This window comes from Hyalella azteca, unplaced genomic scaffold (assembly GCF_000764305.2).
Source record: "Hyalella azteca isolate HAZT.00-mixed unplaced genomic scaffold, Hazt_2.0.2 contig8191, whole genome shotgun sequence".
Lineage (NCBI taxonomy): Eukaryota > Metazoa > Arthropoda > Malacostraca > Amphipoda > Hyalellidae > Hyalella > Hyalella azteca.
The window spans coordinates 51,419-76,685 of NW_025938290.1; the positions used below are offsets into that span (position 1 = coordinate 51,419).

Below are 25,267 nucleotides of genomic sequence, written 5' to 3' on the forward strand. Positions count from 1 at the left end.
ATATATCAGCAATTATTTTTTAAAATTATTCTAATATAAGAATCAATTTTTTTCATTGTTCTTCTTTTTTTTAATTCTTAATTCTCTTTAGCCGAGCTCAAGTATTGTTCATGGAACTTATCATGGAAGCATGACAGACGATACAATTTTCTCTCTGGCATCCCACCGAAGCTAGTTGCCAAGTAGGGATAAATTTAATTTAAATTCTATTGAGAATGGAAACTGAAGATTTAAAATGCTAGAAACTTGAATTTTTAATACTTTCAAAGAGTATTGTAACTAAGTTAGGATAGATTTTTTTAATTCCATCTCTTTTCCTTAAAATGTTTGAATGTTCACATGCTTTTATACCGGTAGAAGCGAGAGAAGTAACCAGTACGGGAGTTGCTCTCGCAGGTGAAGTTACGTTTGTGTCTTCCTGCGTTGGGTTTCTGTTCTATCGTGCAATCTGTTTTCATGGAATTTATGGCATACGAACATTGTAGTTGAACTGATCGTCTCTTCACTTACGTTAAAGAAGGGTTGTGACCCTTTTTTTTAATTTATTCATTTATTGTGCATTGAATAAAATCTTACCAAGATGGCCGCAGATATAGATATGAACGATCCCGAGTTGAAGTATTTGATGGTGACTAAAGATGGTCTTGAAGATCCTGCCTCTCAAGCCGAGTGGACGCAGAGGCGACTTGTTTGGATCCCTCACAATGAACATGGATTCGTGGCAGCCAGCATCAAGGGTGAAGTGGGAGATGAGGTCGAGGTCGAAATCGCCGACACTGGAAAGAAGGTCCGAGTTGTCAAAGACGACATTCAAAAAATGAACCCGCCGAAATTCAACAAGGTCGAGGATATGGCCGAACTAACCTGCTTGAACGAAGCATCTGTGCTGCACAACCTCAAAGAGCGTTATTTCTCAGGACTGATTTATGTAAGTATCTTGTAATACCTAATCTTTTACTAAGCCAACTCAGACTAATGGGCCTAGGCCTACTTCTGTAACTTGAGTAAAAAATCAAGATTATTCAAGATTAGACTGGCTGTCGACTGGTTTGGCCAAATTTACCATTGCAGATTAGACCCCATGGTCACCATTTCATTTACTTCATCTTTTTATTTATAGTGCACACCATACATTATGATTTATGATATGTGACACTTGTTTCTCTGGCCTTGGCCTATGACTATGAGTCTATGAGTATGACCCTATTACATCTGCCTTCGTCTTCCACCTCTTGGCTGATTTGAGCCTTGAGGTTGTTAACTTGTTAGATGGTCCAGATTCCAGAACCAGACTGGGATTGTTATCCTGCAAGATCTCAATTTCTTTTTTGGCTTCTATATGATTCTATTGATAGAAAATGTTCATAAATGGTTCATGTTTGTATTCAAGATACTTGATTAACTTAATCAAATTCAAATCATTCAAATGCCCCATGTCAATAAATAAGTCCTGGATTACAATTTGGAATGATAGGCTCAGGCTGAAGCTTATTAAAGTTGTTTTGCAGGTGATTTCTGTTAACCCCAGGTAAGAATAGCCCATTTACTCATTTTTAGTGAAAAAATTGTGAAATGCCATAGGAATGGGTGTAATTGGCCAGATACATGGGCATTTTGTTTAATTCACAAAAGGTTTCTGTTCAATTTTCCACATTGACTTTTGGCCTGGATTTAATTGGAATTATTATTATTAACCATGTAGGTATATAGATACCCTCCCTGGCATCCCATTAGGTTACCTGTTTTCAATGAAGACTTCAATAACATACTCTTTATCAAATTATTAATAAATTGAATGCAGTACATAAATAGATATACATAATTTACTTTGAGGTTGGTCCCCAAACTCCCCATTGCTGCTGTACAAGATGTCAAGAGCTCTGAGTAATAGCTCATTCATTTGCATATTTAATCAGCAGACTTATTAATTAATTAACAGGATTAATTTACATGGTTTTTTGGCAGATTTCATGCTAAAACAAAGTCAACTTATTCATCTCTTTGGTATTTCAAGAATTCAGCTTAGATTTAAAATTCATTGAATAATTTTTAGATGTTGAATGTTACTAGCCATCAATGCTGGAAGAAGTAATGGTTTCTACTACTCTACTCATTTGTTTGTACTGTATTCATACAAAGACATTGATCATGCATTTTGAATATCACAAACTCACACATGGTATCAAGAGGAATGTTTAATCATCTGAGTAATGGAAATATTTTTCCATTACTCAGCTGTATAAATAATATGCATGTATGTATTATTCCCCATGCACCTCTTGACTCATCCTCCTCCTTCTATAGAGACAGTGAAGGAATTTCTTTGAAAAGTCTAAAAAAAATAAAGTTTAATAAAAATTAATTATACTATCTGAAAATTATTTGACTTGCATCTTGTCTGATGGAATTTAATCCTAAATTTGTAGCAGATTTATTGTTTTCAGTATTTATTGTAGCAGATTTATTGTTTCCATTCCTAGTTCTAAACTGAAACTTGAGTTTTTATATCCCATAATTTTCCAATTATTTGCTTTTAATTTCATATGTCATGTACATTTATTTAGGGAAGATAAAAGTATTTTAAAAGTGCCCCTGCTTCAAATACTTGACAAAAGCATTTTTCTAGCAAATATAGTAAGATTAGCTTTAATCAGCTGCCCATAATAAATAACGGATTATTAGATAACAGATTTTTAATTTTTTTGCGTGCAAGATTTGCATGACAGTACATTAGGTGACCAATATTCTGTATAAAATTTGTGTGAGCTGCACCATGGTTCTGGAATCATTTTCTTTAACTACTATTGAAATCATTCTACCGTACCAGCCCAGCTCTGATAATTTTATGAAGGCTACAATGCACGACCTTGCCATTAACGTTGTATCGATCTCACAGTAAATAACTGTCATTGAACGTACGTGAGTCATGCTCTGACTCATGACTGGCACTGGACTCTGACTCACCGCTCTCCTGGACTGCGGAGACCCACGCCTCCAAAAATACCCTTACGCATTGCTGGCAATATCAAGGAACTGTTCAGTCCAGGACAAGCATTGCGTTGGTTTGAAGAAATGACATTCCGTACTTAACATTCAATATTCCAGCACGATAATTGATCATTAAATAAAGCCGTTCGCTTTACGTTGCGAGAGCAAGACATCAATACCCGCTTATAAATAATTCTTATGATATTGCTAATTATCCAGTTTATCATCAATTATTCGCGCGGGAACATCCTGTTAATCGCTGGTGCGTCACCACAAAGTTCGTCGTCGTCAGGATGCCTATTCCCAGGAAAGCGCTGTAGAAGTACCGGCAAATGGGCGCGGTGTTTCACTTTCTCCTCGTTCCCATAAACGGAGCTCTGCTCACGTGGCGCTGGGCTCTGGCATGCGATGCTTTCACGCATATAGTTTGCCATCAAATCGTCGCGAGCACTGCAACAACTGATCACTAATCAAAGATATATATAGACTTATTTGTATCGACTCGATATATTTGTATCGCGTTTGTAATTCCTCGTTGAAATCAAAGTTTTGTGGCTGATTTTGCTGCCTTTGTTACATCAGACGCAAAAAACATATTGGGCCCGGGTGGTATTATTAAAAATAAAAACCTCTCATCCCTAGGGAAATATTCTTTTTACAATTACAATTGCTTCCGAAAATTTACATTTAGGACTTCGTTAGTAGCATTTTTTTCGTGGACGATGAAACATATCGTTCGTTGTCCCTTGTTTTGGCCCACAGATGCCACTGCGGATATCCTCTCTTGATAACTGACTTGGCATGCTCACATGCATGTAGGTTTTGCCACGGCAGCATCACAACATCGTTTCCACTCTTATTTCTTCTTCTAAATACCTATTTGTTTATGTGGAAAGTTCCTTTTTAGTTTGTACTTTCCTTCGAATGATGTTTATATTACACTTGAATCAACTTATTTCGTTCACTTCTCGTCCTCATTTGTCCATGTATTCTTCTAGAATTTAGGTTAAGCATTGAGAATTGTTTGACAGGTTTACTTTTGTATTCAATGTCTGTCTGCTGCAGTGATGGAATAGCATTAAACGATATCAATTTATAAGCTTGATTTACAAGTCGCTTGTCGAGCATAAACAATTGCGATTGTTGAATCACCAGCGGGTATATTCAGTTAATTAGGATCATTATTTATTGCCAGCTCAGCGTTACGTGTTCTCAGGGCTTCACAGTGGCTGCTATACCTAATGGTTTCTGATGAACTTGGTGCTCATGAACATTTGATGAACAACTCGTCGCAAACATCTCATTACATTTGAAAATTAAATTTATGTAGGATTCAGAACAATATTTAGACCATTAATTACAATGAAACTAATCCAGGATGTTGAAGATTAGTAGCTTCTGTTCGAACTAAACTATTTGCTCGTATTTATAGTTTTTTTCATGCCATAGATTAGGTATGACATATTGCGTCTCAGAAGCTTGAGTGCCTAAACTTATCGACATTAGCTCATGCATATGGCGCTGTGTTCTGAACTAATTCACTGTTTGCTAGGTATGAGATACTGGCTCGCCATTCATCATGTGTGACAGGCTCATTAGAACTCGCCCCCAGCTAGTTGGCTGTTCCAGTACCTCTCTATTATTTACTGATTCTGCAATTGATGAACTATGGCGCTTTCTTGCCACCGACGTCTCGTACGACGACAACTCAACCGCTGAACTTCCCATTGCCAATTGACAATGTTATTTGTCGCGCTTGACGAAATATGTCGGGATGAATTTCGCGAAGGCCGACGCACAGTTTGCGTCTATTTCATATCCGAAAAGTGATTACCTATGTTGCTAGTGCGTCGGGATTTTTTTCTTCAAATATGAGCCTTGAATTTTTATCCTCAGATGCACTGCTGTTTTTGAGTTCATTGGCGTTCTTCATTTCTGATTGTTATTCCAATTGATTGTTCTCTGTGTGAATGGTTTTATAACAGATTAAAATTTGGTTTAAATCTCTCTTCTCTCGTTAAAAGACAACTGGGATAGTTTAATAATCCGGCTTCTGACTCCCTTTCGTATCCTTGTTTTTAATCGAAGCAAGCACCTTCTGCTTCGTCTGCTTGATGAACTTAATTTTTGAACCCCCATGTATTGTTCACTCGCATAACCGAGGCATATCACTCTGTGTTGTTGCTAGGTGTGTGATGTGTTGCGACGTACGTGGCAGTAGGAGGTTATTAAGGGCATGAAGTGAAGCAACATTCCTCACGTTCCTTGGGACTAGCAGCGACTGTCGGGAAGTTCCTTTGGCTCCGACTCGAGCCGCTCGCGTGACCTTGAGGGAGGCCAACAGCCACCAACCTCTCGCTGCTGCTGTCCCTCCCCCTCCTCCGGATCGCTGGTGACAAACTTGTACCTTTCTTCTTGCTTGCAGTCAAGAAACTCGTTGTTTTCCTATTAAGATAAAGAGCAATGTTGTGTTCAACCAATTGTTCTTTTTATACGGTTGGCGCATTTATCAAAACATCTCACGACGCATGTGGGAATTCCATCTAAACCTTCATATTTGCTTATGGAGCAGCGCTGGCTCAATACCCATCCTTTCTATCTTATTGTGTTACTCGTACCAGCAGTGCGTTCCAGTCCACCGGTATATATGCGCTGGCACCTGCGTCTTTCTCCACGTTGAGTTATAGCTTGCAACAATCTTATATAAGGCATTTACTCATCCTCTCAAGGTTTTTTGACAATGAAAATTGCCCTTAACACGTTCCGTGAAGCTGTAGTGTTGGTGTTTAGAATTGTATTGATCGCTTCAGACAATTTCTCAACTGTGATACTTTTTCGATTATTCTATCGTAAACACTTTAATTGGTTCAAAGCCACGAATAATGTGGAGAATGAATTTCGATATCCTCTCTCCGATGTGTTGTCTATTGGGGGACATAACCTCCTCCTCTCTCCTCTCTCTCCCTCATGTGTTGTCTCTTGGGAGGCACTATCACCGTCCCCATGAGACACCAAAAATGTTTTAACGAACCAGCGAACTTTTACTTTTTTCAATGGGTTAAGGTTGCAACGATAGTTTATTAATTTTTACATTTGGAAAAGTAGTAAAAGTGAATGATTGTGCATGAAGTGATCAATGCAATTTTTAACACTAACACAACAAATTTTAACACACAACTTACACGTGTTTCGTTTAAGTCTCAGTCATAAAACCTGATAAAATAAACCCTTAGTGGCATATCTATATCAACAGGAAGTGCGAGCCAAACGCAATGTGGGTGAATGACATGAGTGCGGAGCCCAATACCAGCAAGTGGTGTGAATTATTAGCTCAAGTTTGTTCATAATAAAATAGGAAGGACGTATCGAGCGCTGTCGTAAAGCTGACATGCAAGTTAGGGTTTTGTTGGGTAAAAATAGATTGTTAAAGAACGCTCATTGAATTCTTCAATGAACCAACTGGGGGTCATTTAGGCTGCCTACATGAAGCTGTACGCAAACAATGCACGCAAGAGGTGTGGTCAGTGGATGGGATGACGTGACGTCACTTGGTGGTTGAGCGCGTCTCGTTTCCTCACACCAACCGACCACTCGTCTGGCTGCCATCTTGCCGTGCATTTGCTTTTGCGCGGGAAACAGGAAGTTAGGCCTGGGCTCTTTATTCCTGATCCTTGCCCTTGTTTTGAGGAGCTTTTTTTTAATCAGTCGTAACCCGATGCTTTAATTTGTATGGTTGAACCCGTTTCTTCTAATCGAAATTGTACAATTTTACCAAGTGGGGACTCTGAACGATAATTCGTATATTTATGAATGTGATATTTATTTCGAATTTGTTATATTTATTATCTACGCGTTCCCATGCAGTTGCCAACTTACTTCTCCGTTGTACCTGTGTTCCTCTAGATAAATTTAATGCTTGTATTATCTAAATATCTCAATTCATTGGAGTAACTACCGTAAAAAAAACTCAATGGTTGAAGTACGGATATTCGCGGTTACGCGATAGGCAAACCTGGGAACGGCTGAATAAATTTTGGCATCTCAGAGGTCACGAAGCACGCAAGGAGAAACTTATCATTGAAATATCCAAGGAGGCGCTCTTGTTTACGACTTGCAGTTAGGAGCGTGGTAAGTCTGGCGAGTCTGTTCTGTATCGGAAGGGCTTCGGTGACAGATTGTTTACCGCTTGTAAATATTGCCATTTTTAGCCTCGGTGCGGAGGCCTGAGCTGCCGTCTCGCCTATTCTTAGCAGCGCATGCCTCCTGCGCGGAGTGAGCTCGCGTGGATGCCTTTAGATTGCATCTGACCACTAAGAGCCTTCCTCTATGGGACCTTTGATAGCTCAAGCACTATATTTACTGCATGGCACGCCGAGACGGGTCAACTCTGTGCTGCTGCGATCTCTGGCTTTAGGCTTAGTCTTCGCTGCGGTTTGATAGGATTCAAACCCTTATTTTTAAGCTTATTCTTTTTTCTCTCCATTTTTCTCGTAGTTTAACACACTTCAGTGTTACTTCATACTTAGTGACCAGAATGGAATTATATCCCAGGAACGCCCAAATTATAGTTCATTTATTCACGATAATGCAACCTGGTCAGCTGGTAACATCAGGTTCAGTGTCAAAGCATAACTTGCATATCAAAAGTATGCAAGGTCCAGTTTTAGAATTTTTGTTCAACGATACGACATGTGTATGTTCCTAATATACACCTCCGGAATTCTACCTTGTCTGTGACTCATGTTTAAAACAGATCTGTTCCAAGAACGACGATTTTTTAAGGCAATGTTTTATTTAAACATCGTGGCTTGTACCGTAAAATGGGGTAACTTTGACCACTTTTTTTTTTCTTAATGATGCCATTTTTTTACTAGATAAGTTAAACTTAAATTGAAACATGCAAAATACAGGTCTATACTCTAGCTTTACTCACCATAAATTGCTGGCTCCTGCCTCTCATAGTTTTGATGGCATTTCAAAAAAAGTGATGGTCTTTGTTACCCCAGCTCTTGGGGTTTCTTTGACCGGGTGGTAGAATCAATTTTATTTTTTTGGTAAAATAACTCCAAATAACTCCAGGTTGTGGTGCATTGCAGTAGAACTCTTCTAGTTACATATGCAAAAGACAAATTGTAGGAAAGTGTCATAGTTTGCAAATGGGGGGCAATGGGCAAAATGTGACCTCCTAATGGCAGCTGTGATGGGGTAACATTGACCGGTTTGGAAATTAAGTTAAAATTACCATATATAAGACTCTGTAGAGTCTAAAACATAAAGAAAAAAACATTAATAGGTGTATCAAACATAAAATATGTTATATAGGTACCTATGGTAATTTTAACTTGATTTCCAAGCCGGTCAATGTTACCCCATCACGGCTGCCATTAGGTGGTCAAAGTTACCCCGTTGGGGGGCGGCGCCCCCCATTTGCAAACTATGACACTTTCCTAAAATTTGTCTTTTGCATATGTAACTAGAAGAGTTCTACTACAATGCATCAAAACCTGGAGTTATTTTACCAAAAAATAAAAAAATTGGAGGGGGTACTCTGACAGGCTTTAAATAATAGCTCTTTTTTGTGGGTCACATTATTAATTTTTTAACCTATTAGATATGCAAACTTTTTAAATCTTTCTATTGTGTTACATAGCCTCAGTATTAGGCCTTTGATGGCCATTGACAAAATTTTTCTATGTCAAATTGTTTTTGAGTTTTGGGGGTTTTTGTTGAAAAAACGAAAAGTGGTCAAAGTTACCCCGCCGGTCAAAGTAACCCCAGTTTACGGTATGTAAATTGCTTGCTTTTAACGGAATACTATTAGTTCCTTGAAGGTTGGAATTTATGTTGAAGAAATCGTTCATAGATGCCGCTCTCATTGCAAATTTCCATTTGAACTTCACCGATTTCTTTTGCGTAAGTTTGTTCATCCATGACGAAAAATATGAGACGAGTGCTTTCATTGTGTATGTTATCTTGGCTATTGTCTAGGCACGTAGACTTGACTTGTAGATATTGTTTGTTTTAAGAGTCTTGTATGACGTGAGTGTTACTGTACGGTAACCACGCGATTTAGCCGCCCCCCTTGTTTGCGTTCGTGCCAGGGGGAGTTTGCCCCCGCATGTATCACCCCATGCACCCCCCGCATGTATCACCCCATGCACCCCCCGCATGTATCACCCCACGCACCCTTCTAACCAAACATGTGTGTCATGCAGGCTGGGAAGCTCCTTCTTTTCCCGTCTGACTCTCCGTGCATTTCCGTCGCGCACTCAAATCCATGCCACCGTCGCAGCCTGCCGCTACTCTCGCTTAATCATTCATTTATTTAGAATAATGGTCAAGTTATTATCGTTAATATGTTTAAATTACGATTTATATTACTATCCAGTTCCCGTCAAAGATTATAGAATATCTCCCCATCTTTGGCTTCAGTACGCAGAACATTATTTGGATTTCCCTATTATTTCATTTTAGTTTGAGCTGTATTTCATTTATATTTATTTGAAAGAAAACAATTAGAATTGTGAAATCATTTAAGCAGTGATTTTAAATTCTGTTCATTAGTTCGCAAAGTTCTTCTATTTAGCCAGAAGGCTTGACAGTAGGAATTATTTGTTCCTTGCAATTTCAAATTCAACGCATGAAATTCTACAAATCGGCTTTGTTTGTATTAGTTTTAGTATCTAACTTGTTAATGCCCTTGCGCTCAATTTTGTTGGTAGAACCTGCTGCCTCACCCTCCCCTCTTGACTAGATTTAGTATTGCAAGTGAATGCAATTGAACGTCGTTGCAATGCACTTCATGTGCATTCATCACATCCGTTTTCGGGTTCTCCATCGCCGCTCAGAAGTGTTCATTTCCAGCACTAAGTTTGAGAGTTTAGCGAGTCATCTACGAACCTCAACTTGTCCTTGTAAGGCCTCTGTATCTCTACAAATTTATTTGGCCACGGTAATCAAATGTTCAGCCTTGTATGCAGGCAGGGTTTGCATCTCTTTGGTGTTAACACAGCGATACGTGTTATTCGTCGCTTCGTTTGGTTGTCGGCATCTGATGTTTCCCTTGGAATAAAACCAGTAATTTTTTCAACTTTCATCTCTATGTGGCTTGTACACCCTGCTATTTAATTTTTTCCGCTTATGAAAAATTGAATAAATAATCAGATATAATGGTTACGTAATCTTCTTACTCCTTTCATCTTTTAGCTCTCATCTCGGCTGTTAGTTCGATGTTCGAAATTCATTTTTACGATCCTTAATCTTCACTAGATTGAAATAAACCCCGAGAATAGAAATGTAGCCAGTCACGCTAAGATGACTACGTGCGCAATTGAATCAGCAAAAATAAGTAAATGCATTTAATGTAACGTGTTATATTGATAGTAGATTTCAGCCGTAACAGACTGAAAACTTGACATTACGATAGATTCTTACTCGTAACGTCCTGCTTCTTGCATTGCTAGCAGTGCCTGTCCCACCAGACATCTGGCGTTGGAGCAACGTTAAATTAAGCAGCTCGTTTAAATTAACGTTACTTTAACGTGGTCATTTGCAAGGTCGGTTTGCCGTTAGCACTCCCTCCTACCGTGCCCGCTGCGACCAGGCTGTACGGGCGTCGCGCTCACACAAGCTGTCGTGGTGTCCGGTGGCTGGCGCGTGACTCATCGCCACCAACCCGCTCACCTGCTATGCTGCACTCACTCTACACTCCATTGTACTCACTCTACACTCTATGCACTAGACTCCTGCGTCTCGAAATAATTTTCTCGAAATGAACCGGGACAGACGAAACGAGACGAGAAAATTCCGGGAAAAAAATAACGGGACAGGGGGTAAAATTTGTCCCGGAATAAACGTATGAACCGAGACAAGACTTCTGTCCCGGACTTTAAAACTTGTAAAAATTGTCCCGGTTTTTATTGCGAACCGGGACAGAGCCTGTTGTCTCGTCTCGTCTCGTCTCGGAATAAACAAAATGGCAAACGCAGGAGTCTACTATGCACTCACTGTACACTCTATAATGCACTCACTCTACACTCTATTGTACTCACTCTACACTCTACGATGCACTCACTCTACACTCTATTGTACTCACTCTACACTCTACGATGCACTCACTCTACACTCTATGCATCCCTGCTATATAGCATTTGCATCACATGCAAAACAGCGCTAATTTTGAATAATATCGAGATCTTGGAATTTTCACTTTGTTGGTATAATTTCCCGTTTCTATTTAAGCATATTCATCTGTGGGGTTAATTGTCAAATTATTTCACAATATTGTGTGTATTCAGGATAAGAGTATGTATGATGCTTATTGGCATTCAATTGTTTTCAAGAGACTCCTGTTAAAAGTATTATACTTGAATTAACTACAAACGTGAAATCTTCAAATCGATGCTACATGGTCGATTTGTGATGTGACACACAAAATGTGATTCACGCCCAGCGAATTGAAACGTTCACAGTTCATGATTCAAACCTTCGAAACGTAAAAACGAATTTAGAGATTAACAAAAAGCAAAAAAAAAGAGGTTTAATTTATTTAAAGTTTAGAGGTTTGCAACTGGCAAAATGAGAATCACATATTGTACCTCGGTGCCGGTTATTCAGGGACATGGACCTACATATATTATCAACGTTTTTATGTTGCATGAATTAAAGCGAATTTTCTCTCATTTGAAAATAACATAGTGCTTCATCTGGTACTCCGACAGTCTACGCATTCTCATTGTCTTGACATTTTTGTATTGTGCAATACGATGCGGTTATTCTCGTTGAAATCGAACATGAGATCCGGTTGTTGAGTGAAGGCCGCGCAGCTGTTGAGGACAGGCATTGTTCGACGTGACTGCATTACTGCCAGCACATTTGAATGTGCACAGAGGCAAGTAATACTTAACTGTGCTGCCACAATGACGGATTCACTATTGTCGTCTCTTAGTCAAGCTGCGAGGTTATGAGGTTCGTTCATTTTTGTTAGTTAGCCTCGGTCTTCTTCTCGTGCACGCTGATGACATTTATCGTGTCCACTTTTTTTACTGTCTTGATGTTGTATTTTTATTTTTGGCTAGTTATTTGAACACTAATTACGGCTTGACACACGATGAATGGGGTTTAGTTGTAGGTATTTTTTCTTGGTCATACAAAAGAACGGCTTTTGGATTCTCACCTGCGACATCATGATTTAGCATAATAGTAAAGAAAGATCATCATGTGGTAGCTTTGAATTTTATTGTAAAATTTTAATAATTTTCACAATTTACAATTTATTTTCTAAACCGTGCCCTCCAGAGTCCAGCATATATATATAAACGTGTTTGTTGACAGGAGTACTTTTTGGTCCGCATCAATGAGCGTTTGTGCATGCCTCATAATCCATCAGTTGACTTGTCTTAGTGTTGCTTATGTGAGAGTTTAGAAGCACGTGGGTGCGGCAGTGTCGTGCGCGGGAAGTCGTGTCATTGGTCGGCGCAGCTGCTTGAGTTTTGGCGCGAGCTTCGTATGTTACGGTGACACTCCTTGCTTCGTGACAACCGTCAGGTCGCCTCGCTCCGCACTTCGGATAATTCGCTCCAACATTTATTGCCAGTTGCGAACCTCTAAATTCATTTTTACGTATAAAGGTTTCAGTCATGGACTGTAAACGTTTGCATTCGCTGTGCGTTGTGAACGTTTAAATTTGCTATGCGTTCCACGTGTTTAAATTCGTTCTACGGTGTGAACGTTTGAATTCGCTGTGTGTTGTGAGCGTTATAATTCGATATGCGGCGCAAACGTTTGAATTCGCAATGCGTTGCATGCGATGTTTCAATTCGTTCTGCGTCGTGAACGTTATAATTCGAAATGCGCTGTGAACGTTTGAACTCGCTGTGCGCTGTGAACGTTTGAATTCGCTGTGTGTTGCGAACGCTTGAATTCTCAGTGTGTTGTGAACGTTTGAATTCGTTGTGTGTTCTAAACATTTAAATTCGTTGTGTGTTGTGCGTTTTCAAGTTGGTTTGCGTTTAAATTCGCGATGCTTTATTAATGTTTCAATTTGTTTTGATATCGGAACTTCAAAGTATACCTGTATTTCAAAGCGTTTTGTAAAATCGAACTTAATTCTTGCTTCTACTGCATTTAGAATGTTTCACGTAGACATTTCGTGACAATTGTGATTGGCTGTTGCGCTTCTCATATAGGAAGTATCAATTACCCTACCCCTGATCTTTCTAAATGAGCATTTACTCTTCAATGAATGTTCATCATTAATAATTGTTTAGTAAAAATAATTGTTTAGTAAAAACTCTGAAGAAGTAATCTTTTAATACGAATAAAGTTGTATTCGAATTATTTCTGTTTTCTCCATGCCATTGTGGCGTGTTTTATATGAAGTTTACTCCATGGTTGTACCTTCTAAACATGATAGAAATGCTGCTACCAGGAGTACTGATTTTTGCAGGCATGTTGCATAGAACTCTTACGAGTGAACCACGGGATTAATTAGCAACAGTGACCGAACCATGTTAAAATAATTAGGTCTCTGCTTTCTGATGAGAGGTCACTTCTGTGGGCCGCACAAATAACATGAGAGCTGAAGGTTCCAGCGAGTGCGGGAGTGTGCTATTTTGCTACCAGATCCCAGACGTCGCTACTGCGGCCGCCTTCTGGAGATGCTATTTAAATATTTGGTTTCGATAAATCAAACTTTCCCCGGGCAGGAATAACGTATTAACGATCAAAAAGTACAATTCGCATGATGATAAATAGTTAACAATTCCTTGGTTAGCAATGTTTTGTACAGTTTGACAGCATTGTTTCGAACCGTTTGGCCTCGAACGAGCTGAGGTCACAACTCATTTTCGTCTATTTTTATTACAACACTTCTCTTTAAGTTCACTTCTTGTTTGTCTGTCTGTCTGTCTGTCTGCTACAAATCTTGTAATCGAAATTTAACACACTTCTACTTATCCTATCGATCTGAAATTTTGCATACTTGTTTAAAGTTGGAGACAATGCATGAATCAAATGTCAAAATAAATGATTTTAAAAAGTAAAATTTTTTTTTAATATTACAAAAATTGAAAAAATATTTTTGTCAGTTACAAATCTTATAACTGATATTTGACACACTTTTACCTGTCTAATTGATCTGAAATTTTGCACACTTGTGTGAAGTCAGAGGCAATGCACGAATCAATTAACAGAATAAAAAATTTTGAAAAAAAAATTATATATTAAAAAAAAGTTATATATTAAAAAATTGAAAAATTAATTTTTTTTAATATTCGAAAATTAAATGAGAAATTCATGGTACATCTTTAAGATTGGAGACACTGGATTCTTTGGAAGTGTTGTCTTTAAAAAGTAATTTTTAAACGTATATTATTTTATTATAATCCTTGTCTTTCATTTTTTTTTTCAAGCAAGTTGGAAGCGAATTGATGCCAGTATTAAAAAAGTTCACAATGGCTTTTTATCAGTTTTTAACTCGTTCGTATCAGTCTTCACTTATTTAAGTCATGCGATAATACAATTATGCGCGGTTTGAACTGATACCCTTACGCCTCGCACTCTCGGTTTGCTCTCCAGAAGACTCCTGTGTTCATCGGAATCATGGGCTGCATTGTTGTAGTTAAATGGCCCAGTTAGAAAGCTATTCTGCGTACGGTTTGCATTTTTTTCTACTGGTCTGAGGCCTCCGAAACCGCTCTCTTCTCCTCGACTGGCTTGTAGTAAATATCGTCGTTGAAATACCGACCTGACAGGCGCTTCTGAGCTAACTGATCGCGCGCTCCTATGACGGGAGTCTTGCGTACATGTGCACGCTCTCGTCTTGTTTTTACACAGGTGCACCGGGACCAGTTTTTTATGCCAGGTATCGACGATGCGTTATCTAGAGACATACCAAGCAACTCATCATTTTGTTGGGGGATTCATTATTAACGTTTATTGTGATGAAAATTTACCTTGGATTAAACTTTTATTTATATGCCCGTTTGTGGATTACTATTATTAGTATCGTTCGTGTATGTTTTTTTCCGCTGATAACAAATTTTCGAAATCTGTATTTTAAATATTTCTATAGTACTTCCTTTGCAGTGTGCCTGAAGGTTTTTAGCATCGAGTCATCATTACAATAGTATTGTGTATTAATATTGATCAGATCGCTACCAACTTTAAGGGAGCAATCGACGTTATATCAACTGAGATTCGTGTATAATATGCTAATATTTTCTAGAGCTGCTGCATCTTTGACTAAGATTTCTTGTTATTGAAATTTAATGAGAATGCTTTTTAATTATCAAGACACCTCTAAGAAACAGCTGAATTTCGAAAGTGAAAATGTGCTTAGTAATTAGAATCATGAGATGTTGCACGAGATGTTTTCCAATTCAGCGTGTTCAAACTGTGCTATTAAACCTGCTTGAGCCGCTGGCAGCTGAAGAGGAACCACATCAGGTCGGCGTTAGTCCGTTTTCTAGAAGCCGCGGTACTTTCGGAGTGCCTTGGACTTACTTTCAGGAAGACTTTTGAATTTTGCGTGTTGAAGACTTTCAGTTTTGCTTTGCTTCATTTGCAAGTTGAAGTTGCTGTACATTGCAATCACTTGCAGCCACGTGGTCGTGTTGGTGCTAAAAGAATGTGACCTCCTATTCAATTTTATGACCAGCCTCTATAGTAGAATTATTGGGCGTGCAAGAGATTGATTAAGCTGATGTGGGCTCGAGAGCTGTTTGGTGGCTTTAACGACATTGACATCCTGGATGAGCAAAATCCTATACGTTTACTTCGGATTTTAATGTGTTGAGTAGGACAGCTTAAATTTCGATATTTTCCCTTGGCTTACTTTGTTCTCTGATTCCTGCCTAGCCAGTATTGATGCGCATCAAAGACGAGTTAGACTAGTCTTTTTTCCAAGTTGCCGTCACTCATTTTCTTGACTGGGTTCTGACGAAACTTTTTTTATGAGGTTTAAACGCTTTGTAACAACTAAGGTTGATAAAAATCCGATCTATTTCCGTTTAACGAGTGTTGGTCTTCATATAGTGAAGACAGTTAAGATAGCGACATATTTTTCTGGTCTGTTTAGCGGCCAGTAATCGCTCAAATCTCCGAAGAAAGTGATTACCAGGCTTGATTTTCGCCGATATTTAGGTCAAATTTCAAGTTTGTACTGTGTGTTGAGTTTAATTCGTATCGAATAGAGGGAATAATTTGTTCGGAAATCTTAACTGTTCGTCATTAAAATAAAAAAACAAGCTCTCTGTACAATGACTTAGTGTCTGGAGGTGATTAATTTTGAACACGTGCCTCCTGAATGATGCTTCCCAAAACATCAGTATTTGTGTACGGGTTATTGTCATTGATCATGGTTAGCTTTTCAAACTTGGCAATGTTACGCGATCCAAAGTCATGAGACAAAACGGACAAACCGTCGTTTCGTTTGTGACGATTTTTGAATAGATTTTATTTAGTAATGATTGAGAAACTTGTTTTTAAGCTTGTTTATATGAGTTCCGATAGTTATTTTGTTCGTTGAAGGTATTCCTAATCTTCAAATCTGTTATTGAGCTTTGTGTGCCGAACTTAGGTTACGAGTCTGCTTCGCCTTACATTGCCTTGAATTTCTTCTCAGTATGCAAATCGCTTTGTGCCTTTGCTTTACGAAAGTTGATCTTAAGCGTTCAGTTTAGGACAATAAAACATACAAACTCGCAGTTTATCAGACGATCATTTAGTAGAATTTTATTTTACTTCTTTGTATTGTGTACCGATTCCCTTTTTTTCGAGGGAGGTACCTATATTTTATCGAAAGAGCTTCGCAGTTGGGGAGCGGTGTGCTTAAAAGCATTCATATCTCGAGTGTTAAGATCTTGTGATCTATTTATCACATACACTCGAGACGCATGAGTTATGGTTTATAGTAGAATTTAATATTTCCTCGCCGTGCAATCGTACTTTTTTTTTATTGCATATACAAGAGTGCCACACTTGACTTTAAGTCTACGAGCGTGTGTGTGGTGACAACTTTTCAAACGTGCTTTCTAAATGCTGGATTTTTGTATACTGGATACTACCTCATTGGCGTTCTCAACTTTAACTTTTGCAATTTTCCATAATTACCTAGGGTTTGAGTTTCCAGTTATTTGTTGATATTTGAATAATTTGTCTCCCTTTGATAATTTACGCTGACACTTTAACGATTTACTTGTACCTTGGAATCGAGTTTGAATAATTTATATTATAATCGTAGCCTCAATGTCGTTCATGTCATAACACGTGCAATTTGTTAGATCAAATCAGCTGTGAAGAAAGATAGTCCAGATGTTTCTCGTGCCATGAAGGTCTCTCTTTGCGACACCTTGGAACTGAACTCTGACCTGCGTTTCGTGTCTTTATCTTCTCATAGTCATACACATTTTAATCCTGGTATACGAGCTTATCAAAATTAATTCCATTTAACCGTCATTTACTCATAAATTGATCTATGTTTTACTCGGTATTTTTTTATCTTATTTATATGGTTTTAGATCCTCCATCCAGCCAATATTCAACAGGTGTTCTTATGCCGTAAAATCACCGCGACGCACAAGTTGAAAGGATCGCGTCGAGTGTTAATTTTGCGCGAAGACGCGCATGTTTTGCGGTGGATTTTCTCTTTGCGCTTTATGCAAAGAGAAAATATGCCTTGCCGCATGTTCAAGCACGATAAAAACTCCCACAAATTAGAGCCTCTTTTGTTCGGCTTTGGTTTAGATGTTGCGTCTGAGGATAGGCTTATCCATGAAGTGTTTTTTGTCAGGCTCTTCGTTGCAATTACTTTGCATAAATGAGCTTCATGTGGATGATTTTTTATGAACCAGAACTAAACTGCACTTGGGAATGACTGCTTTGCGTGAAAGTTGCTCAAGTGTTTATTTAAATCGGCGTGCACAGACACTTCAAAACTGAATGTAAAGTATTTCAATAACTTTTTTTTGCATTTTGGCTGCCAGGCTGGTCAAGACTCAAGACGAAATTTATCTTCAGGCTTGCAACTAAACAAACGTGCATGTCTCTGTTTGCTCATTTTTCGTTATAGCTCCAGTATCGTTTGTCCACATTGTTTGCGAAATTAGGGCGAGTACAAAACAGCCTCCAGATCCTGCAAGAGGCGTCAAGTTTTAGTTTGTCTCCTAAATATTGAAAATCCAAGTATCGTGTACTGACAAGCCATCATTAATTCATCGCTTCTCTTATTTTACCTCTAAGCCGCGGCCGTGTCTAAAGCGGGATTAGCATCGCTTGTCCAGATGAACGGAAGATAGAGCGATGAGGTTAAGGGGCAAACTAAACGTGTTGCTGCGTATATTGTCTGCAACTGCTGTGCTGATCGCCGTCCGATTAACAGCTGCAACAACTTCTCCGAGCAGCTGTTCTGGTTATATTCAATGCAGGTCTTGCAATAGCTGCCATCCTTCAGAGACTGAATGTCTTTACTGAGTTTGGCCTCGTTGAACCCTCAAATATTGTGTTATACAAGCTTTTGATGCTTCTAGTTTTCAGAAAGACGGACTATTAATGTTTACCTTGGATTAAAATTTGCTTATTTCCTTGTAATTTAGACAATTTGCACCCAATTGAACCAGCTATGATAAGTTACTTTAGTTCATGCTCATCTTCCCCAAGGGAACTGCCAGAATAGTTGGTGCTTAGAGATTCCCGGTCATTCATTCCACAAATCATCCAACTTGAACAAGACTTCAGAGAATTTTTCCACTGGTCTGACCAGATGGTTTTATGCTGAGGGCGATACAATTTTTTTTCAATTCTGTTTTTGGACGCTCTAAAATTTTTGTATGTTATGATCTCGGAAGCTCACATTTTTATTATGTTCTCGAGTTAATCATTTATAGATTTTGAACTCTTTAACAGTATGCCTGGGCTAATTTACTATTATCTGGGTTCTGTTTCTTTTAATTACAAATCAAAAATCAAATCAAAAACCTGAATTTTTCTAACTTGCTTCATTTTAATGCAAATTTATTGTCGCATCGCTTGTGCGACTCCATCCATTGTTTGCAATGTCCACTTTGCCAATGATCTTCATGCTATTTTTTTCATAATTAAGGAAGTATGAGTCCTGTCTGGAACATGAAACTTCCAGGATCCATGTGCGGTAAAACGCGCCCGTCATAAAGCTTTTACTTTCAGGAATAGCGCGGCAATGATTTTACCTGATACCTGGAAATTCTATATTTTGTTAGCTTCAGACTGTGTTCGTTCGAAGGTCCAACACTGTTTTGTCTACTGATATTTTTTGCCTTCTTCTCCTATCAAGTTCATATCAATATCGAGGTCCTGCTAGACCGTGGATTGTCTTGTATCATCCCCGTGTCTTCCATGTTACTGTCTATTAATTTAAATGCTGAGTAGCTGTAAACACGTTATCAAATGTTAACAGCTAATCGAATTTAAGTTAACTCATCGAAATTTGCCAACACTCCTACATAATTCTCACTGAAATTTCACTTGTAAACGCCATAGACTTGTATTCTTCTGTCTTGATGTTGTTCGGCCGAGAACGAATCGTGGTCTCCATTTAATAGTGCGGGAAGGTTGTCGAACAATATAGCCCTAGTATTGCATATGAATATTTTTTTTATCGCTGTTGCATGTTAGCGTCGCGCTGCTTGGTCCCGAGACAATTAGAGTCGTAATACATCCAAGTCGATTAAAATGATGTGTGAATATGATAAAAATTAGCACGGTATAAAGAAGCTTGCATGTGTAGCGTATCTAGGCACTTAGAGGGTATATGGTCTTTGACCTTTACATGTGGGGAAGTAGTTTAAAGCGAGGTTGTTTCGTGCTTTAAATTCCCGAGGAGTCTGATGCGTTAAAAAGCTCAGCAACTTGCAGTAGTACTCTTCACCGTGGTAATACTTAATTCAGAATTGCGGACTACTTTCAGCGTGTAAATACGACTCAAGTAGACATTTTTTAGCAGTATTCTATTTTGAACTTCAATTCCTAAGTTACAATGCGAGAATTTTCAATGTGAACTTTATTTTATCAAACCGACGATCAAAGAAGCGTAATCGAGTTCTAAGTTTTGCCTCGCAATTATTCTATGCATCATGGATTTTTGTTTAGGTTTAACGTATGTGGTGAATTTTTAAAATCAATATTATTTTTAGACAGTATTTTTTCCTGTAATATACCACCCACTTATTCGTTCTATCGATGAAATTTCATTGCTTGACTTTCATTTTGCTCAGCGAAGTTCGTGACTCTTTTAAATGGCTTTTCATTTCAACGCTGCGAATTTCCCTGAATTGGTGCGCACGCTGCCATACAATCAGCAGTCCTTCGTTTGCAGCGAGCCTGAATTTGGCTCCATTTTCTGGGAAGAAATGAAACGCGTCCTCCGACTCTGTGACCCGAACATGTCATGCCTGAGATGCTTTTCAGCTCAAGCTTTTTGTTCCACGACTCAGTTCCTGGGCACCAAGTTGCGCTTCGACGAGCCTCTTTATTCGAGTTGTTCACTGAAACGAAGTTCCGCAGTGCTGTGCCTAGCTTGCAATCAGGCATCGCGGGTGTACTTAACAAATGGGTTATTTGTGTTAGCACCTCGCGACCAATTATAAACAGTATAATTGTCTTGCTTTGCTTTCCTATTTCACACACCGGCTTCGGTAATGAGCTTTGCTGAAATTTTAATTTCATCTTTATTTTGTGATATTTACGTATGAGAAAGTTCAAAAGTTGCAGTGGCAATATTCTCTCTTACCGTATATACTCGCTATTTTGTGAAACGTTTTGTAGATGGATCCTAAAATTTCACTTACTACAATACCATAAAGCTAATCAGTCTTGAATAAAATTAATCTTTGCGATTTTGCGAGCTTATCACCGTATACATTTTGAGAACAGTTGGATGACAACCATTAGACACTCAGAATTAGCATTAATTTTTGGCAAAATGGAGAAAGTTGTCCATAGATCGTGGGAATGAGTATGCAAGCGGGTGATACGAGACCTGTGTCGAGATGAGGTATGTGTGTGTGCGTGGTGATGGCGCATCTAATTGATGAACGTGTGGCATGGCCAGGAGAAGGGGTGGTGGTGGTTAGCGAGCATAATTTCTTGCATGAGTGCATAGTGTTGCAAGAGATGGGGGTCGAGGCCGCCGTACTCTACACAGCTGGTCCCCACACATACGTAGTTATATGCCCGACTGCTCCGTCTGCCGCGGCGGCCTTCGCTCGGGCCGAAACACATGTTCGTTCAATGCGCCTAACACGCGCGTGCTGGGCGCAAAAACCTCTCGCATGCATTTCGCGCTTATGTTTCATAACTTATTTTTAGCTTTATAGAATTTCAGAGCTATTCGCTGCGCTACATCAGCTCCTGAAATGTCCTGATAGACATCGGCAATTCACGAAAAAAAATAATTATTAAAGCCATTGTAATAACGCTTCTGATATGTTAGCAAACTAGTCCATATGGATAATTTGGGGTACATTTCACAATCAAATATACAAAAGCATTAAAAAATAATTGCAAAGTGTCTACTAATAAAACTGATTATTTAATTTCAACATCGCAAAAGGCTTCAAAATATTGCTTGCTTAAATGAATTTAATTTGTATACAATCCTACGAATCTCGCACATTACACTTTTAAGAAGAATTGCATCATAAATGATGTGACTTGTTTGTCCGTGAGATACCATTTGTTATACTACCTTTTATTGGCTCTAAAAACACTCGCTCTTGAGTCATAATAAATAGTGCATAACATATTACTTTGTTTTTCTATCTAACCTACCTAAGTTTCAGTTCTTTCAATCCATGCAAAAAAAAAACACTCATTTTTCATCGGCATGCAGACTTTTCCGCCGCCTCTTCTCTGTATGTTCAGACGAGCAAATAAACGAATGTGTCATTTATGCTGGTGATAAGGGCACTTGTCTTATCACTGATACCACGGGGCTTCACTTTATGCACTAACTCTTCTCCTCTAAAAGCCTATGTAGGTATATTTCTCAACATCTGGGATGGATATTAATTTATGCTGCAGTATTCCATGAGTGAATTCTGAGTTAATTGTGAACTTTTTCAACTTCTGCAATCTACATGTTTGTCTTTTGTTATGTGGATCTTGTTCGTTAAGTCCATTTGATTGAAATATCACGCTTGTGAGTTCGGTGTAACTTTCTAGATTTAATTTTATCTTTCTTATTTCCGCTGAGATCAGGTATTTTTTGTTGGTCCGTTATCGCTATTTTTATGAAAGCCACAAAACGTTCCTTCAAAATGTTAGGAAAAGTTACCAATATTGTAATTATTTTGTTTCTTTTATTTTTGAGAAATTGTTTGTTCACTAATACCATAATTGGTGTGAAAACGAGGAAAAGTTGAAAATTGCGGCCTCTCTGCAAGAATATCGGAACTGTTTCTTTTACACTGGTTACTTGACAAGTTTGAGTCGAAAATTGTAGGAGCACGTATGCAATGTTACGAAGAGTTGATCGTAGTTCTAAGCAATCCACAAATATTCCTATGCCACGTAAAATTGCTGCAAAACAGTGATCGCTGAACAACTTTCTGCTATAGAGGACGCATTGAGCTCAAGCATCTGATGAACTTAGGTGTAACCTTGCTGCATTTCTCCTAACTTGTTGACAAATTATGACAAGTCTGCCGCCATCTGCTGCTACCTGCTATAAATGTTAGCCAAGTATCTGTTATATGACGTCTCAAGGTTGAATGTTCTTTCGCTACGACTTCCATGTTGAAATTCTACTGCATTAGATTCTCGGCAGTATTTCAGGCATGACGAAGTTTCAGCTAACATTGACTACTTTTTCTGCTATATCTCCTTGAAAATTTTATTGGTGGCATTTCAGTTTTTTACCCTCCTTGACGTTGTTCGAATCGTGTGTCAAATCTCAGGATTTCTCTCGCTATCCTCGAGAGTTGTTTATGACAGGAATGAATACCTGAAATTCACACCTCTTATTGTTCCGCATTATTGAGAGCAGTGACGAATTTCAAAAAAAATTAAATCTATGGCAGGCATTTCACTGGAGAAATTTTCCAGTACTTTCGTCCTCACCCACTTTGTTAATGACTCGTATATGGATCTACATCAAGTTACCCTGTATGAAAGTTACATCGTTGCTCCATAATCAAGTTGTGCTTTTAAATGTCGCCAAATTTTACCCGCACTACAAGTCGGTCGTCATGATATGAGGCAGGAATATATTGTTTGTGTTAGTTTAGTAAGTACCGGACGCGTTGTTTGCTGGGTCAACCGCTGTAGTTGAGTAAACACTTGCTAGCTTTCCGGCATATAGGCAGCTTGCTTTTGCGCACCAACAATGTCATACCTGCTCATTCGTTCATTGTTCTTGTTGTTCCGGCAGTAATAGCATTGAAATTAGTGGGTGATTTCTTAAACTTGCCCGAAGCGTGGAAATTATCAACGCACCACAGTTTCTCATTGTCATTCTACTCGATTTTTGAGTATGCATCAATTAAGTTAATATGATTGATTGAATAAATGCCAATCAATTATAAAATTAACTTTAATCATATGCTGGCTGATATTTTACCTTGTTACCTAATTTCGTGCACACAAAATCTCACACAGCAATAGTTGATGAAAATTGTTAATTCAACATCTTCCTTCAAATCTTGGATTTAAAATCTTATACGTTTTATGATGGACTTCGCAAGACGGTCGTACATTATTATATCTCTTCGAACTGGGCGCAGCATATATCTGGTAGCTGCCATTTAATCGAATTAACTGCCACAGTTCCTTATAAGAGATGAAAGTATTAGCGTAGTCTCATACTTCACTCTAATATTCATTAGGAGCGCTAATAAATAGGACCAGACAGTTTATTGTCCGATATTTGTTTATTTGAAGCGTTCTGATCGAGGATCCTCTCACAGTTCATATCATGCCAGTCCCATTGACAATGCCTCGCAGAGTGCAGATTATTATTTGTTTATTATTATTATTTTTTCCCGGGGAGCCATCTCGGTGCGTGATGATTTTTGCGAGTTCTATAACTTCTTTATGGTTTTATTGAAGCCTTAGTCGCATGATAGTGGCTTCTGTCGTGAGGAAATAGCCACTCATACCAGTCAACATATTCCAACTTCTAAAGCAAAAATCTTGGTCGACTGTATTTACTTTCCAAAGTTCTCGTAGAGTTGGTGATAAGTTAGTCTTCTCGCTTATCATGTCCTTTACCGTACGCTGTTATGTTATTTATAATCTTATTTCTATGGTGCAATTGTGCTAGTTGCTACTGCATTTAAAGAAACCGTCCGTAGTAGCATTCGGATCTGTCCCGCTGGTTGCCTACAACGTCGTTTTATAACAAAACATCCAGAATATCAGGAAATAATTACTTATCAGCTAAGTAGATTCTTAGTTGTAAATACATCATTTAATGGCATATTTTGTCGCGCTCTATTCCTAGCATCGCAAAGCTCAGTAGCTCATGTGATCGTATGTATATACAAATAGCATTAAAACGATCGATTTTACAACCCTTTAGCCACGATAGTAAAAACGAGTACCGTATCCAATAAACTTACGTGAAAACTAGCTTAGCCAGAGGTCATCCCTTCTCTTGTCAAATTGTGCTATTAATTTTGGGTGTTGCAGTCTTGCAGAGTCATATTGTCTTTCTAAATATTTTCACGAAAATGACTTCACCACTAATGAGCCGATTGAGAACGTTGGAGCGCTATCATTATTGTGTTTATCCTTTTATTAGAAAAGGTGAGACATTTCATGCTGTTCACTGTTATAAATAATTAATATTACAGTTACATTGTGATCCTGTTGAACTTGAGGTAATTGTTGAGTGATATTATCAAAATATTAGCTTCTGCCCAAGCATGATTACTAAACTTAATAGTAGGTAGCATAAATCGCATAACTGTATCACCTTATGCCAATGCCTTCCTTAGCTTGACTGTTCGCATCAGTCAACGTAGTGATCATTTGTATTTCCTTCACACCTCTTAATAGGTGGACTTGAATGGGATGAATACTTTACAGAAAACTACAATAATAAATACTGATACATATTTCTCATCTTTATTCGCAGACATATTCCGGCCTTTTCTGCGTGGTGGTGAACCCGTACCGCAAACTGCCGATCTACACTGAGAAAGTCATCGACATGTACAAGGGGAAGAAGCGCCACGAAATGCCCCCTCATGTCTACGCCATCACCGACACCGCTTACCGCTCTATGCTACAAGGTAATTATAAT

General features: G+C 38.5%; 1 protein-coding gene across 10 annotated transcripts in view; it reads left to right on the forward strand.

The window, feature by feature from the left end:
• Nucleotides 1-365: 365 nt before the first annotated feature.
• LOC108679695 (myosin heavy chain, non-muscle) overlaps nucleotides 366-25,267 on the forward strand; it is a 75,553-nt gene continuing 50,651 nt past the window's right edge. For 7 of the 10 annotated variants that reach the window (XM_047881522.1, XM_047881523.1, XM_047881524.1 and 4 more), the window contains exons 1-2: nucleotides 366-928; nucleotides 25,100-25,256. In XM_047881522.1, the coding sequence (XP_047737478.1) occupies nucleotides 581-928; nucleotides 25,100-25,256 (505 nt within the window). In that variant the 5' untranslated portion in view covers nucleotides 366-580. The remainder of the gene's footprint in view (nucleotides 929-25,099; nucleotides 25,257-25,267) is intronic. The other 3 variants (XM_047881520.1, XM_047881521.1, XM_047881525.1) reach the window with 1 other exon arrangement.